General features: G+C 42.3%; 1 protein-coding gene across 3 annotated transcripts in view; it reads right to left on the reverse strand.

Moving 5' to 3' along the window:
- The window catches only part of ankra2 (ankyrin repeat, family A (RFXANK-like), 2), a 30,932-nt gene that overhangs the window by 2,482 nt on the left and 9,998 nt on the right, over positions 1-18,452 (reverse strand). For 2 of the 3 annotated variants that reach the window (XM_060912539.1, XM_060912538.1), the window contains exon 9: positions 15,846-16,019. The exons of the other annotated variant lie outside the window; for it this stretch is intronic. In XM_060912539.1, coding sequence (XP_060768522.1) covers positions 15,889-16,019 — 131 coding nt within the window. In that variant the 3' untranslated portion in view covers positions 15,846-15,888. The remainder of the gene's footprint in view (positions 1-15,845; positions 16,020-18,452) is intronic. 3 annotated transcript variants of the gene reach the window in all.

An 18,452-nucleotide genomic window follows, 5' to 3' on the forward strand; every position in this document is an offset into this window, starting at 1 on the left:
TTACAGAACAAGTTTTGCAACAATGAATACAACACATGCGGTTGCAATTATGAAATGTAATGAACAAGAGTTTTCATACTCAACTTTCTTTTTTTTAACTTTTTTTTATGATCGGTGTGATGGGCGGCACGGTGGCGTAGTGGTTAGCGCTGTCGCCTCACAGCAAGAAGGTCTGGGTTCGAGCCCCGTGGCCGACAAGGGCCTTTCTGTGCGGAGTTTGCATGTTCTCCCCGTGTCCGCGTGGGTTTCCTCCGGGTGCTCCGGTTTCCCCCACAGTCCAAAGACATGCAGGTTAGGTTAACTGGTGACTCTAAATTGACCGTAGGTGTGAATGTGAGTGTGAATGGTTGTCTGTGTCTATGTGTCAGCCCTGTGATGACCTGGCGACTTGTCCAGGGTGTACCCCGCCTTTCGCCCGTAGTCAGCTGGGATAGGCTCCAGCTTGCCTGCGACCCTGTAGAACAGGATAAAGCGGCTAGAGATAATGAGATGAGATCAGTGTGATTTTTTTTTTTTTGGTTCTTTTTAATTTTTTTTATTTCCACACCAGGTGTGTGTGTGTAGCTTAATTTGTAATATTATTTATACCACTACTACCTAGAAAGTGTCAGACACTCAGTGCGTGAAGTAAAATAAAACTGGTTAGAGCCAACTGACGGTTTAAAAAACAAAAAACTCTGATGACCGGCAGAGAGAGTGTGTAGCTTAATTTGTAATATACCACTACTACCTTTATTTTTACATGAATTACAGCAAGAAAGTGTCAGACACTCAATGCGTGAAGGAAAAAAAAATCTTGGACAGGCAGAGACGCAACGCGAGTCGCTTTCTACCAAGCACCATGTCTGAACGAACCCACGTTTACCAGAACTCTACTGGTTATAAGTAAGTACAAACTGAAATAAAAACAAACTTGAAGCTGAAGAAACCCGAAACGTTAACGGAAAAGAGCCGCGAACCTGAGTGACTGAGGTAGAGACAGAGAGCTGTTCTCTGTGTGAGTGAGCAGAGCGGTGTGCGTAGGGGAGGGGCGCTGTGACGCTGTGTGAGGATTTTCATTCAGCCCGAGCACAGATATTGACTCGTATTACTCGTATAATACTCGTACTCGGCAAAAGTGCTTTATCCGTACGGGATACTCGTTTCAGCCGAGTATCCGGCTCAACTCTAATAATTTTAAACTCAAACTTTTAAACGGAGAATAAACCTCCCTTGTTCCACTGTTGCAACACAGAAGTGTCTCCCACACAACAGGAAACATCAATATTCATAAAAACATTATCAATATAATAATATTTAGACAAAACACATCAATACCAGAAGCAGGATAAGTGAGGCGCGCTAGGATATCGGCTAACGCGCCTCGCTTATCCCGCTTCTGGTATTGATGTTATTTGGATAACAAGTGAGCCATTTCGCTTCTTCGAGCTACCTTATCTTGAATTATGATGAACAAAAATATCCACTGAAAAACAGGCTTTAATTAATCAACAGGGGAGCTCATAACACAGGGGTGTCAGAAGCATTTTTAATGGGGGAACGACACACTTGGGGGAGGGGGTCTGGAGGTCCTCCCCCAGAAAATGTTTAATTAATTAGATGCCATTTCCTGCATTCTGGTGTATTTTTAACAGGTTGTTAAACACCTAATTTTACCTATAAAAGTCACTTAATTCAATGACTATTTTAGAGACTCAACAATAAGTCCTCATTCAACTAGTCCATATATTCATCAGCCTATTTTTAAACCCACTGCCTAAGATAATGAGATGAATGTGACACAATTGTCTCTTGCTCCTAGAAATTAAAGTTAACATTAAATAGGCCTGTCATGTTTATACTGACAAAGGTAAAATAAAGTTCAGTTTAAGCAGCTCAGGGGTCTCCAATCATTTTTTCCTCTGAGAGCTACTTTGATAAAATCAACGTGGCTTAAAACTACTCTACTACTATTTTACATCAGTAGCCTATTGATAGTCCAAGAGATAAATATTACATCCGCAGTGCAAACACTCATCTAAAGTGTCATCTAAATTTGTGAGGAGAAAACATATTTTCTGACCTGGGAAAGAATCTTTTTGTATCAGGCAGGGCAGGATGTTTGAATTTGATTTCATAGCAATTTTAACAGGATTAATACCTTTTGTCACTATGTTATGAGATCTAATTTACTTATTTACTGAAATGTATTTATTTGCTACCTGTTGGAGACCCCTGCTCTAGATTATGCCTTTAAATCAGTAAATGTCCTTCATGAAATTTACATAACTGACTGGGATGCACTCAAAATAAATACTGATTTGAGTATACATTTTAGATGTGTACTTTTAAAGCAAGTTGAGCCCAAAATGAGGCTCTATAAAATTCTGAGACGCATTTCATTAATTGCCCAGCACCCTTCATCACTCACCTCAGCAATAGAACTCTTCACTATTCCTACATGTTGACCCTGCCTCTAACTCACTCTCAGTATCAATCTCCTATGTCAAGAGAGATCGAGATGGATTAAGCATTGTTTTTTTTCTATCAACAACTGAAATAAGTGAGCTTTAAAAAGTCAAGAAAATAGCAGGAAATAATAAATTGCATATTCTTGTTTCATTAGTGGTTGTGATCAATTGTTTTAACCCAATGGTCTTCTCATCATGTGAATTTTAAAAATTAAATTTGTCAGACCATGAACCAAGCACCGTTTTATGCAGAAAATACAGAAACTCTAAAATACTAAACTCCCAATAAAATATTTGGATGCAGTCATTTTATACTTGCTGATAAATATACTAAACTCCCAAAACTTTTCTGATATAATTATTTCATTCATGTGTTGGAGTTTACCCCAGTGAACGAGAGGGTCGCCTCTCTGCGCCTTCGGATTGGGGAGAGGGCTCTTGCTGTTGTTTGTGCCTACGGGCCAAATAGCAGTATAGAGTATCCGGCCTTCTTGGAGTCCCTGGGAGAGGTACTGAGGGGTGCTCAGACTGGGGACTCCATTGTGCTACTGGGGGACTTCAATGCTCACGTGGGCGACGACAGTGACACCTGGAGGGGCGTGGTTGGGAGGAACGGCCTCCCCGATCTGAACCCGAGTGGTGTTTTGTTATTGGACTTCTGTGCTAGTCACGGTTTGTCCATAACGAACACCATGTTCGAGCATAGGGGTGTCCATAAGTGCACGTGGCACCAGGACACCTTAGGTCGGAGGTCGATGATCGACTTTGTAGTCGTTTCATCTGATCTCCGGCCCTATGTCTTGGACACTCGGGTGAAGAGAGGGGCTGAGCTGTCAACTGATCACCACCTGGTGGTGAGTTGGATCCGCTGGCGGAGGAGGAAGCTGGACAGACCTGGCAGGCCTAAACGTATGGTGAGGGTCTGCTGGGAACGTCTGGCCGAGCACTCTGTTGGGGAGGTCTTTAACTCCCACCTCCGGGAGAGCTTTTCCCAGCTTCCAAGGGAGGCGGGGGACATTGAGTCTGAGTGGACCATGTTCTCTACCTCCATTGTGGATGCAGCTGTTCGGAGCTGTGGCCGCAAGGTCTCCGGTGCCTGTCGTGGCGGCAATCCCCGAACCCGGTGGTGGACACCGGAAGTAAGGGATGCCGTCAAGCTGAAGAAGGAGTCCTATCGGGCCATGTTGACCTCCGGGACTCCTGAGGCAGCCGACGGGTATCGGCAGGCCAGGCGTGCTGCAGCTCGGGCAGTTGCGGAGGCAAAAACTCGGAACTGGGAGGAGTTCGGGGAGGCCATGGAGAAGGACTATCGGTCGGCCTCGAAGAAATTCTGGCAAACCATCCGGCGCCTCAGGAGGGGGAAGCAGTACTCTGCCAACACTGTTTACAGTGCGGGTGGGGAGCTGTTGACCTCGACTGGGGACATTGTCGGGTGGTGGAAGGAATACTTTGAGGATCTCCTCAATCCCACCGTCATGTCTTCCACTGAGGAGACTGAGGCTGATGACTCAGAGGTGGACTCGTCCATTACCCAAGCCGAAGTCACTGAGGTGGTTTGCAAGCTCCTCGGTGGCAAGGCACCGGGGGTGGATGAGATCCGCCCTGAGTATCTCAAGTCTCTGGATGTTGTGGGGCTGTCTTGGTTGACACGCCTCTGCAACATCGCGTGGCGGTCGGGGACAGTGCCTCTGGAGTGGCAGACTGGGGTGGTGGTCCCTCTTTTTAAGAAAGGGGACCGGAGAGTGTGCTCCAATTATAGGGGAATCACACTTCTCAGCCTCCCAGGGAAAGTTTACTCCAGGGTACTGGAGAGGAGAATTCGACCAATAGTCGAACCTCGGATCCAGGAGGAACAATGCGGTTTTCGTCCTGGTCGCGGAACACTGGACCAGCTCTATACCCTTCATAGGGTGCTCGAGGGTTCATGGGAGTTTGCCCAACCAGTCCACATGTGCTTTGTGGATCTGGAGAAGGCATTCGACCGTGTCCCCCGTGGTATTCTGTGGGGGGTGCTTCGGGAGTATGGGGTTTGGGGCTCTTTGCTAAGGGCTGTCCGGTCCCTGTACGAACAGAGCAGGAGTCTGGTTCGCATTGCCGGCAGTAAGTCAGACCTGTTCCCAGTGGATGTTGGACTCCGGCAGGGCTGCCCTTTGTCACCGGTTCTGTTCATAATTTTTATGGACAGAATTTCTAGGCGCAGCCAGGGGCCGGAAGGAATCCTGTTTGGGAACCACAGGATTTCATCTCTGCTTTTTGCGGATGATGTTGTCCTGTTGGCTTCTTCAAACCAGGACCTTCAGCATGCACTGGGGCGGTTTGCAGTCGAGTGTGAAGCGGCTGGGATGAGAATCAGCACCTCCAAGTCCGAGGCCATGGTTCTCGACCGGAAAAGGGTGGCTTGCCCTCTCCAGGTTGGTGGAGAAGTCCTGCCTCAAGTGGAGGAGTTTAAGTATCTCGGGATCTTGTTCACGAGTGAGGGAAGGATGGAGCGTGAGGTCGACAGGCGGATCGGTGCAGCCTCCGCAGTGATGCGGTCGCTTTATCGGTCCGTCGTGGTGAAGAAGGAGCTGAGCCAAAAGGCGAAGCTCTCAATTTACCGGTCGATCTACGTTCCGACTCTCACCTATGGTCATGAGCTTTGGGTAATGACAGAAAGAACAAGATCGCGGATACAAGCGGCTGAAATGAGTTTCCTTCGCAGGGTGGCTGGGCGCTCCCTTAGAGATAGGGTGAGAAGCACAGTCACTCGGGAGGAGCTCGGAGTAGAGCCGCTGCTCCTCCACATCGAGAGGAACCAGCTGAGGTGGCTCGGGCATCTTTTTCGGATGCCTCCTGGACGCCTCCCTGGGGAGGTGTTCCAGGCATGTCCCCCCGGGAGGAGGCCCCGGGGAAGACCCAGGACACGCTGGAGGGACTATGTCTCTCGGCTGGCCTGGGAACGCCTCGGTGTTCTTCCCGAGGAGCTGGCCGAGGTGTCTGGGGAAAGGGAAGTTTGGGCTTCCATGCTTAGACTGCTGCCTCCGCGACCCGGTCCCGGATAAGCGGAAGAAGACGAGAGACGAGAGATTATTTAATTCTTGCTGATCTTATGAATACCAGCAGGTGGCGCTCTGTGCACTATAATAGGCGTAGCTGACGCTAGTAGCCTAAATTAGGCTACATAAGTATTATATTCTGGTGACTGGTCACTCACTGTATGCAATTTCAAATCACAACAGGGAATCAATAAATATCATCAGAGCAGACTTGACCTCATTCTTGGCATTACAATAAGGCAGGCCTACTGGGTTTGAATTAAATGATAGCTAACATTAAGCTAGCATTTTAGTTGAACATTAATTTTTTGGGGGGCTTTTTATTATTGGATAGGACAGCGTAGAGACAGGAAATGAGCGGGAGAGAGAGATGGGGAGGGATCAGGAAATGACCTCAGGCCAGAATCGAACCTGGGTCCCCGGATTTATGGTATGGCGCCTTATCCACCTGAGCCACGATGCCCCCAGTTGAATGTTAATTTAACATGGCCTAGGGTTAATTTTGAGGGCATTTAACAAAAGAATAAGGTTTCAGCAAAAGCTAGACATTGTGAGATGGCAATAGGGCTGATGTTACCTCCTCCACTTTCGAGCAGCTTGCACCAAAATTTCTCTGCTTGCACTGAGATTCATTTCACTTGCGTGCGGTGAGTTGTTGTAGGTAACGCCCGGAAAACCCAGAGTGGATTTTCAGTGGTATGTGTATTCTCTTATCGATCAAGTGGAATGGATTCTTTCACGAAACAATAAAAATATAGAATATACAGAGGTGAACAAAGTACCCAATCAAAGTACAGATCCCACTGGTCAAATGTTACTCCAATACAAGTGAAAGTTGTAAAATCAAATTTTTACTTAAAAGTACTGAAGTACTTGCTTTTAAAAATACTTAAGTATTAAAAGTAAATTTTCTGTCAACGCATTGTATTATTACCACAACGTTTACAAAACCTAATGCCTCTGAAGCAACCGACTGGATTTACTGACTAACTTGTAGAACCTGTAGAATAAATGCCTGGTAGAATGTTACAAAATGAAACACAACTGAACTGAAAAAGAACCATTGTCGTCTTTTTTTTTTATTGTAAAACTCCTCCCCACAAAGCAGCATGGTAGTGTTTTGACAGCTCTGGTAGTGTGTGCACGCATGTATATGTATGTTAGTCAGGAAAACAGTGGAATAGTTGTAAATGCAGCTTTCTCAGAAAATAAGTGACAGTCCAACCTGCTTAAAACCCAGGTCCACACCTCGAGCTTAATCACTGCCCAACAGCAACACTGCTTTAAGCAAGACAAAAAAAAAATGCAAGACCATTATCTGACATCAAAACAAAAAATTCCAACAATATGTTGTGACCAGAAGTGTGGGGGTGGGGAGGAGTGTTACCAAAAAAAAGATGCCAATGGTTCTTTTTCAGTTCAGTTGTTTCATTTTGTAACATTCTACCAGGCATTTATTCTACAGGTTCTACAAGTTAGTCAGTAAATCCAGTCGGTTGCTTCAGAGGCATTAGGTTTTGTAAGCGTTGTGGCAATAATACAATGCGTTGACAGAAAATGTACTTTTAATAGTTAAGTATTTTTAAAAGCAAGTACTTTAACTAAAGTAAAAATTTGACTGTACAACTTTCACTTGTATTGGAGTAACATTTGGCCAGTGGGACTGTGCTTTGACTTAAATAATGAAGTTGGGTACTCTGTCCACCTCTGGTTGTGACTGACGAGTACAATACTGTCCATCTCACAGGTTGCGCGCGCACACGTGCGGATGTGTGCACGCCTAAGTATATGTATTCATGCACATATGAATCTGCCTGTGGAATTATGGTGGTTTAATGTTAAACTAGCTAGTCAGAGTGAAGCTCCACCTGACATGCTAGCAAAATCTTTTCAAACTCAAAATCATATTGTGTAGCTAACGTTACTAGAAAAGAAAGATTTCTACATTTTGTTTATTTGGCAAGATTATGCTAAGACATTTCTGAAAGCACTTCAGATAAGTTAACGTTATTCATGTTAGCGTAACTCCGTTTTTACATGCTAACTAACAGTGTCTAAGTTAACTAGCTATGTGTAAACATTAGCTGTGGACAAGGCTATGGCAACTTGGCAGGCAAATCCATAGAAAGTCATTTGACTAACCAGACTGCACAGCTATTGCAACATTATCACTAGCTCTAAAATCACAGACAACTTCACTGCAAGCTTTCTCTTGGAATAAAATGTTTATATATCTCAATATGCTTCCGCAGGTTGGACAGTGAGTTTTCGTAGGCTGTAACGTGCTCCATTTTAGGCAAACAAAGCAAACATTTAAAACGAAATGAGACTATTCCTTTCAGAAAACTGAAACATGGGTTCTAGGTAAAGCCACAGGTGCATGCATTCCCCAGAAGAACCGCCTCCTTCCATTCTGCCATCAACTGATCGTGTTCAAATAATGCTGTGGAGAAATCACTGAACTTGAATTTATACAGTCTATGGACGTGACCTGACCCTAGTGATTACCGATAAGTTGTCTCAGTGTCACCTGCGGAAAAACAATCACGTTTTAGAAAAGAAAAGAAAAAAACATCCACTTTCAAAGCCACTTCATAGTAATGAGGACCTTGATAGAAATGTAGTGGAGTAAAAAGTACGATATTTGTCTTTCAAATGTAGTGAAGTTAAAGTCATAAGTTGTCAAAAATTAATACTCAAGTACAGATATTCAAGTAGTGTACTCAAGTAAATGTACTTTGTTACTGTCCACCTCTATTTGCAAAAAATTTGGGGATCACATCATCTACAGTACATAAAAGAATTCAGAGAAATCTATGTATGTAAGGCTGAAAACTAAACACTGGATGTCTGCGATCTTCAGTCCCTCAGGTGACACTGCATTAAAAAAACAGACATGATTCTGTCACAGAAATCAATGTATGGGCTCAGGAATACTTCTGAAAACCATCGTCTATGAACACAGCTCGTCACTGCATCCACAAATGCAAGTTATCAGTGTGTAGTTCAAAAGCCTGCATCTGTGATGGTATAATGGTGCATTAGTACACATAGCATGAGTAGCCTGCACATATGGGAAAACACCATTAATACTGAATGATATATACAGGATTTGGAGCAACGTTGCCATCCAGATGATGTCTTTCTACAAAGGCCTTGTTTATTTCACAAACAATGCCAAAGTGCATTCCGCACATATTACAAACTGCATGTTTCTGTAGTTAAGGAGTCCAGGTGTTAAAGTGACCTGCCTGGAGTTCAGACCTGTCTCCCACTGAAAACATTTGATGTATTATGAAATGCAAAACATGACTGTGATGGAATGCCCATCACTACAGTTGAGTATGTGCTCTAACTACCATACCAACAAGCCTGGCTCTTTGGTGTTGTGGTCAGGGTGCAGATTTAGTATCTTGTGGACCTGGGTTCAAGGCAGGATAAGGTGACTGTTCTCTTGCTTCGCTACAGATAGTGTCAGAAGTGGGATGGCTTGCCGTGAGGCCATCAGAGGTGTGCCCTGTGTGTGAGCCGTATGAGGGGACCCCAGAGATGGGTGAAGCATGAGTGTGTGGGCCACCCTGGTATGGGAGAAGTATGGCTGGGGGATGTGTGAGGGACGCCTGTGTGTGAAGTGCATGGGTGCCCGTCGCCATAGTTGAGTATGTGCTCTGACTGCCATACCAATGAGCCTGGCTCTTTGGTGTTGTGGTCAGGGTGCAGGTTTGGCACCACCCCGTAGACCTGGGTTCAAGGCAGGACAAGGTGACTGTTCTCTCCCCCCCCCAAAAAAAAAATCTGTCCCTCTGAGTTACATGTCGGTCCTGGGATCGAGATGCTGACCTCTTCTGCTCCTCGAACCTACTTGATCCATCCTGGTGCCCTGTGTCTGGTTGGAGTCTCATCGCATCGCTCCTGTGGAGGATGGCCCCATGAGGACAGTTGAAAGTCACACCTGGAGGACGCTCTGGACTCTTACAGTAATGCTTTTATGGCTGAGGACTACAGTTGACTTGCTAACTTTAGGACTGCAGTTGTCATGAACAGTTTTGCACTCAAGTTTCCATCAATGAAGAGTTACATCATCAACAAAACTGTCTTCATGTTAAAACTTAATATTATAGTCATGCTGTCTGTTGTTGCCCAAATGAGGATGGGTTCCCTTTTGAGTCTGGTTCCTTTCGAGGTTTCTTCCTCATGTCGTCTGAGGGAGTTTTTCCTTGCCACCGTCGCCACAGGCTTGCTCATTGGGGATAGATTAGGGATAAAATTCGCTCATGTTTTAAGTCGTTCAAATTCTGTAAAGCTGCTTTGCGACAATGCTTATTGTTAAAAGCGCTATACAAATAAATGATGGAGAGCTTGAACTGTTGAGCACCTGAAACTGTACATCAGGCAAGAATGGGAAAATGCTTTACTTTCAAAACTACAGCAATAGAGACTTTGCACCCTCATGTGACCCCATAGCAATGGTAACTATGCTGCCAGTTTTTGGATAGGCAAATTGTTTTGAACAAAACAAAGACATCAGATTTTTTAAATTTACGGTAGCTTTTTTCCCCCAGTGATGAATTACTTTTGGTAAATTAAAAAAAAAATCTGATGTCTTTGTTTCGTTCAAAACAATTTGCATATCCAAAAATGCAGCAAAAAGTTCCCATACTGATCAATAACAACTAACACGGCTGAATGAAGCACTACAAGCGTGTCCCGTCATGGCACCCTAGTTACCATTGCTGTGGGGTCATGTGATGGTGTAAAGCCTCTATTGGTCTCATCATCAAACATTTTAGTGTGTTGTTAAAAGTAGAGGGGATGCATCACAGTGGTAAACATGCCCCTGTCCCAACTTTTTTGAAATGTGTTGCTGGCATCACATTCAAAATTAGCATATAATTTTTCAAAAAACAAAATTTCTTAGTTTCAACAGGTTTCCTTGATTTGCATTGATTTGATATTCTGTTTTTATTTACATTTTACACAACATCCAAACTTTTTTAGAATTCGGGTTGTATTGTAGACTACTATAAAGTTTAATATATCGTGTCTGTTTTTAAAGTAATAGATATTCGGGATGTTGGTGAATAATAGATGCACAATTGACCAAAGGCAGATAGCCGCCATTTATGCCCATCTACCCCAAATATCAAGGAATTACTACTCTCTACTGTTTATTCATGATTAAGAACTATTACTTATTCCAAAGTTGGCTACAGGCCCAGTGTATATAAACCAACAGAAATCAACTATACAGTAAATGTAGACTCCCTGTATGCTTTAATGTACATAGATTACCTTAGCTCGACACCTTTGCAAAGTGTGGTTTCCTTTTCACCTCCAGTCAGCATCATACATAAGGCTACTGTATGCAATATGACTACTGGGACTCGTTTATGAAGGCGTGTGAATGTTTGCCCAAGCCAAACCAAATGAAAAATCAGTTCTGTCAGGTTTAACAAAAGTTTCAAAAAGTCTGATTTTCTTCATACTTCATGTTGATTGGAATTAATTGCCCATAAATTACCAGGTGCATGCATGGCCTTTGTTTTTGCTATACACTGAAAACATTTGAGATCAAAAGATGAACACACGAGACAATAGATCAGAATTTCAGCTTTCATTTCTTGATATTTACATCTACTAGTGCATCTCAAATTATGAGAATAAGCATTATTTTCCATCAGTTATTTAAGAAAGTGAACATTTAATATATTCTTAACTCATTACACAAATGTTTCAAGCATTTTTCTATTTTAATTATGACTTACAGCACAAAAACATCTCAAAATATGAGAATATTTTATTTTGAGTAAAACAGTATTAATACCGTGTATCTCTCGGTCTACTTCAGTAGTACAATTTTCTAAATAAGCTGCTGAATATTTGAATTTCCCCTTGGGGATAAATAAATTATCTATCTACAACCACAATCACAGGGAAGACTGCTGACTTGAAAGTTGGTCAGAAGACGCTCATCGATACCCTCCCAACAAGGAGGGTAAGCCACAGGAGGTCATCAGTGAAAAGGCTGGATGGAAAAGGTGCACAAGCAACAGGGATGACTGCAGGCTTGAGAGGATTGTCAAGAAAAGCCTATTCAAGAACTTGGGAGAGCTTCACAAGGAGTGGACTGAGGCTGGTGCCAGTCCATCAAGAGCCACCATGCACAGACACATTCAGGAAAGGGGTTACAATTGTCCCATTCCTAATATCAAGCCACTCCTGAACCAGAGACAACATCAGAAGCATCTTACCTGGGCTAAGGAGAGAAAGAACTGGACTGTTGCTCAGTGGTCCAAAGTCCTCTTTTCAGATTAAAGTAAATGTTGCATTTTATTTGGAAACAAAAGATCCTAGAGTCTGAAGGAAGCATGGAAAGGCACAGAATCCAAGGTGTTTGAAGTCCAATGTGAAGTTTCCGCAGTCTGTGATGATTAGGGGTGCCATGTCACCTGCTGGTGTTTGGTACACTGTTTTATCTAGTCCAAAGTCAATGCAGCCATCTACCAGATGATTTTAGAGCACTTCATGCTTTCATCTGCTGTCAAGCTTTATGGAGATGGAGATTTGTTTTTCCAGCAGGACTTAGCACCTGCCCACAGTGCCAAAACTATGGTTTATTGACCATGATATTACTGTGCTTGATCGGTTCAGGTCAGGTGAGTTGGCTGGCCAATCTATGGTGTATTGTCAAGAGGAAGATGAGAAACATCTGACCCAAAAATACAGATGAGCTGAAGGCCACCATCAAAGCAATCTGGGCTTCAACAACACCTTAGCAGTGCTACAGGCTGATTGCCTCCATGCCACATTGATGCAGTAATTCATGGTAAAGGAGCCTCTACCAAGTATTGAGTGTATAAAATGAACATACTTTTCAGAAGCTGACATTTCTGTATTATAACTCCTTTTTTGATTAATCTTTTGAAATATTCTAATAATTTGAAATACTGGATTTCTGATTTTCATGGACTATAAGCCATAATCAAAATTAAAACAAAAAAGGCTTGAAATATTTCACTTTACATATAATGAATGCAGGATATATGAAAATTTACCTTTTTGACAAATTGCAAAAAAAAAAAAATTACTTTGACATTCTAATTGTTTGGGATGCACTAGTCAATGTATTAACTTAAAACGTGGCAACATTTGTTTGAACCCACCCATTTTTCAAATGATCAGAAAATACTAGGACATGTGAAAGATGTTTCTTGTTGCCCAAGTGTGCCCTGTTTGATTTGATTTGTTTCAACAATTAATAGCACTAAATGTCTACTCTTGGCTCGAGCCCTGGGTTTCACCTGTGAAGACTACATTTGCTGTTAAAAAAAGGATAAACCAGCATGAAGACCAGAGTTGTCTATGGGAGAAAAGAAAGCCATTTTGAAACTGAGAAAAGAGGGAAAATTTGATCAGTCTCATTGCATAAGCATTGAGCATAGCCAATACCACAATTTGATATGTCCTAACAAAGAAAGAAACTACTGGTTTACTAACAACCAGATACTGAACAGGTCAGCCAAGGAAAACAGCAGTGGATGACTAGCCTGGGCCCGCCCATCCTAAGTGTGACGCAACACAGGGGCCTGTTGCGAGCTTAGTCTGGCAAGGCAAGCTATCTCCAGCTCTTCCAAGCTCCCGAAAAATCGGGAGCCAATCAACTTTAAGCATCTCCAACGGCCCTGGGTAGAGGCGTGTTCAAGGCAGTGACGTAGTAGAACTGCGACCGGAAGCCATAGATTGTTTACAGAATCTATGCCGCAAGTGCTTCATTCACTAGAAACATTACGAACATGGAGCAGCGGCAAGCCTTTGACACAGCGGTAGATGCTGTATTGAAAGCATTCAACGGGAAGTTCTCATTGAAAACGGAGCAAAGAGCAGCCCTGGAGGTATTTATCTTCTTCCTGTTACTCAAGCAGTTTCCGTCACATCATATACGTCAGAGGAAAGAGTGATGTGATTGGTTTAAGCTTTGTCACAGCCTTTTCTGGCTTCGACCAGTGGCAAACAGGCATTTCAGGGAGGTGGGTCAACCACGCGCTTTGGGAAATGGTTGGGCTTAATATATTTGCCAGACCAAATGCTCGCAGAGCTTTGAAGTTGCGTTAGCCAGATTAGTGGATGACAAGCATTGTGAGAGCTGTGAAGAAAAACACAAACAGTCAGTGGCATCACCAACAACCTCCACAGAGCAGGGGTTCACAGAATCCACTGTTCAAAGAAGATTTTAAGAACAGAAATGCAGAGACCATACCACCAGATGCAAACCACTCATCAGCAGTAAGAATCAGAAGGTGTGGTGACTTTATATCCTAAATGTAACCATGCACACATGCCTTGATGTCATCATATAAACAATAATTTGGTTTATGATTGTATTTTGATTCATACGTAATCACACACACACACCTTGATGTAATCACATAAGCAGTAAATGTAGTTTATGATTATATCTCATTCATCTCATTATCTCTAGCCGCTTTATCCTGTTCTACAGGGTCGCAGGCAAGCTGGAACCTATTCCAGCTGACTACGGGCAAAAGGCGGGGTACACCCTGGACAAGTCGCCAGGTAATCATAGGGCTGACACATAGACATAGACAACCATTCACGCTCACACCTATGGTCAATTTAGAGTCACCAGTTAACCTAACCTGCATGTCTTTGGACTGTGGGGGAAACCGGAGCACCCGGAGGAAACCCACATGGACACGGGGAGAACATGCAAACTCCACACAGAAAGGACCTCGCCGGCCACAGGGCTCGAACCCGGACCTTCTTGCTGTGAGGCGACAGCGCTAACCACGACACCACCGTGCCGCCCGTTTATGATTATATATTAATTCAAAAGCCAAGTATGTTGATTTTCAGTAAAGAGTAAATGAAGTTAATTCTATTAAAAGTAATAATAAATTGATTTATGAATGATCATTATTACAGTCAAATACAACAAAGACATTGAGACTGTTTATCCTGAAGGTTGTTTTCTGCTAAATCACAGGCCTGTTCAAAAAGCGTATTATTCTAACTCCAGCACCTGCAGTGTTATATGTTGTAATGAGTTAGCCAAGACCATGCTGAATTAAGTAATTGTTCATTCTGGAGTGTTTTGCATGCTAACGTAATACGTTTTATGAAGTTATTCTGAATCGAGTATTATTACAAGCTGCAATGTGCATTTTCTTTTCTTTAATCCTATGGGGTGGTAGACTAGCCAAGGCCACGAGTGTTGTGCTCATTTGCACCTGCAGCTTGTATCAACCTTTAACCTGATTTGACTCCAGTCATTTTGAATCATGTATTGTACGCTCTGAATGCTGTGTTGTTCATGATGTACCACTTATATGTTTTGATTCTTCCTGAATTGACCATTCATACTGGAAAATTTGGTTCGGTTGATACAAAATATGAGAAGCGTGAGATGTACTGCCCAATAGAAAATGTTGAAGTGATATGACGTGACATATTAACCAATGAGATTATTTGTATACACTTTTTTTTTTTTAGACAGTATAAAATGAGAACTTTGTGATTTTGAGTTGGTTCACTCTGCAGACTGAACACTGCTTTTATTAACTGATTTAGTAAAAGTCTAAACCATTCTGCAATCTCTTGGACTTTGAATCAATTTGCTTGGAGAGTTTAAGTTTTGAGAGTTTCCATGACAAAGGCCATATTGGAATTTGCAAAGAAATACAGGAGATAAGCCACAAAAGTTCTGGAACCAAGATAAAGTGATGGAAATGTCAAAGTGCAGAGAAAGAAACAAATGTTGCATGGCTGCTTCTGGAACAGGTTCACTAATCTTTATTGATGAGTTACCTCATAATGGTAGCAGCAGAAATAATTCAGAAGCATCCTATTTGTTGACTTATAGAGAAATGCATCCAGTCTAATTGGGAGGAACATCATGCACCAAGACAATGACCCAAACACACTGCCAACACAACAAAGGACTTCAGGATTGTTGTTGGGTTTTTTTTTGTGTGTGTGTGGGGGGGGGGGGGGGGGGGGGGGTTTGAAGGTGACTATCAGACCCAATTGAGCATGCATTTTAATTCCTGAAGAGACCCCCCCAAAAAAAAAAAACTGAAAAAAGCTACAGTACAAGCTTGGAAAAGAAGAATGCAACAGTTTGGTGACGTCCATGGGTAGCCAGCTTGATACAGTTGTTGTAAGCAAGGGATATGCCACCAAATATCAAGTATTAGTTATTTTAAATTACTTTAAGACCATCTTTTTCAATACTTTTGCTCACCTAAAAAATGGATGGTCTACCACCATGAAAGCTGAAATTCTGATATTACATTAAATGGTATTTAACAGACACTCTTATCCAGAGAGACGTACAACATACCCAGAGCAGCCTGGGGAGAAGTTGGTGGGAGAAGTGGCCTTGCTCAAGGGCACTTCAGCCATTCCTGCTGGTCCATAGAATCAAACCAGCAACCTTTTGGTCCCAAAGCTGCTTCTCTAACCTTTAGGCCATGGCTTCCCCCATACATCATCTCATTCATCTTTGATGTCAAACCTAATTGTTTTCAGTGTAGAGTAAAAACACATGAATTGGCCTTACCATTCCAATACTTTCAAAGAAGACTGTATGTATATTGTACCCAGGCGATTGTGGACACCACACATTTTACGCAGGGAAAGTGCTCCCCCACAACCAAAGTGTCTTGGTGCCAGTCACCCAGAATGAGCTGCATTCTGCATTTCTTCTTAAAGTGCTAGTCTTACAAAAATGACATCACCCCTGGAAATTATACCTTATAAAACTAGATACGTTAAATAGTTTAATGTCTAAATTGTATTTTAATACAAGACCAAGAACATGTTCTATTTAGTTGGTAAAGTTTGGCTCTTTGAGTCCATCATTACATGAATGCGTTTCTGGTAAGTTAATGTTAATTCAAAGGAAGTGACGCCATATGCGCAACGTTTGAAAGTTCATGGCATCTCTAGCTTCGTTTGCTTTGCAAAGTGTAGCACGTTAATGATTTTTTAAAAATTCCAAAACAAAACTAAAACCAAAGCATGCCTCCTAAGAGGTGTGTCATTCAAGGCTGTTCAAGTGTAGCCAATTAAAAAAATAATTAAATAATTAAAAAAAACCCGGAATTTTGATTCATCATAGCCCAAAGTCGGCAGGACACTTACAGAATGAATGGGTTCGATTTGTATAGACAGAGAGGTAACTTCAAGCCGACAGGACGGTTTGGTGTCTGCTCCATACATTTTGAAAAAGATAAATTTGTGAGGTACATTCACATAGAAGGATTTGAGAGACGTCAGGTATGCAGAGCAGTTCCTACGATCTGGAAACAAAAGTCCAAAGTGCCACCCCAGAGCTCACCACACAGGAAGTGTCAAGCTTGTGTTTAGCCTGTTGCTTGAATTTATTTAGTTGTCCTTAGTCTTTTATCCTTTTCACTAACAGCAGTTCTGAAGTTTTATACAAGGCTACATAATGGCAGTATTTAGGCACTTATTTTCACTTTTAGTGCTGGAGCCGGCAGGAGCAGGTGGCACATTGTGCCATATGCATTGTGCACAGTGAGCATGCAACAGCCAGGAATTTGTTAGGGTTCACCTCCAAAACCAAGTTGCTCATAAAACTACAACCTTTTCTGGTTCCAACAGTACCAATTAGGACCATGTAGACCCTTTCTATTTTTTGCCACAATGTTAAGTAGAGTGTGTGTGTGTGCGCGACCATGCGTGTGTGGTGGTAGCGGCGTCGGTGCACAATTACCGTTATTTTTTTTACTAAAATTCCGATGCTGTAGATGAAGGAGAGGGTGGAAAGACTGTTTCTCTTTGTGCCTGATGAAGAAGAAGGAGCTGCTATTTGTACTACAGTTAACACAGATGCTTTGGGTGTTCTGGCTATAGCACACTCAGATGAAATACCGAAAGGAGAAGAGAGTGGTTGTTTAGACAGTTTTGTTTACAGGCAGTATTTGATGGAAGATGGATATGATGTGTTACTAGTACCTGAAGACACAGTATTAACTGAACAGTGGACATTTTGCTCATGTTGAGAGAGAATCTCTTTCACAGCTGATAAATACAGAAAAAACCTGAGGAATTAGTTGAGGGAGAGAACAGGATGGCATGTCCATTGAAATCATGTTTTTAGATGCAACATATCACGTGTTTCAGTGGACAAAAAGGCAACGACACGTTTCAGAAACACACAGGGAAGTTTATCACAGTGATAAATTATAAATTAATCTTGCAATGGCCCTTTCCTTCACGCCAATTTCATGATTGTAGGGAATTTATCTTAAAATTTCAAACGGATTCAATTCACCTTAAAATCGGCTCTCTGTAAAGGACACCGTAAGATCATCACAGGTTTTGGAAAAAAAATATTTTATGGTTGCAGAGATACAATGATTTTATTTTTAAAAAAAAATCAATAACGGTAATTGTGCGACGAACCTCCCCAACACACACACACACACACACACCTCTACTTAATGTTGTAGCACAAAATAGAAACAGTGTATATGGTCCTAAGTGGTACTGTTAGAACCAGAAAAGGTTGTAGTTTTATGAGCAACTTAGTTTTGGAGGTGAATCCTAGCAAATTCCTGGCTTCTGCACGCAATGCATATGGCACAAAAGTGAAAGTAAATGCCTATTTATTGCCATGATTTAGCCTTGTGCCTACCAAGTGAGGTTACAAAGATGACAATTACAAAGAGACACTGCTTTATCATAACTGAAAGTTGAACACTGAATCAGTTAAAAAAAATTAAAATAAAAAAGGGAATAAGCAAACTATGATTTGTACCATGTATTAACTTCCTGGGTTCCAGAAAACTGCTGGAGCAGTTGTTACTCCTCTTCTTCACGAGTGACTTGGCTTGCGTATTCATCCACCTTTCTCCATGGCTATAGGTTCTAGATCATCCTCAGACAACCAACCAAAGATTGAGGATGAATTTGAAGAGCT

This window comes from Neoarius graeffei, chromosome 28, assembly GCF_027579695.1.
Source record: "Neoarius graeffei isolate fNeoGra1 chromosome 28, fNeoGra1.pri, whole genome shotgun sequence".
NCBI lineage: Eukaryota > Metazoa > Chordata > Actinopteri > Siluriformes > Ariidae > Neoarius > Neoarius graeffei.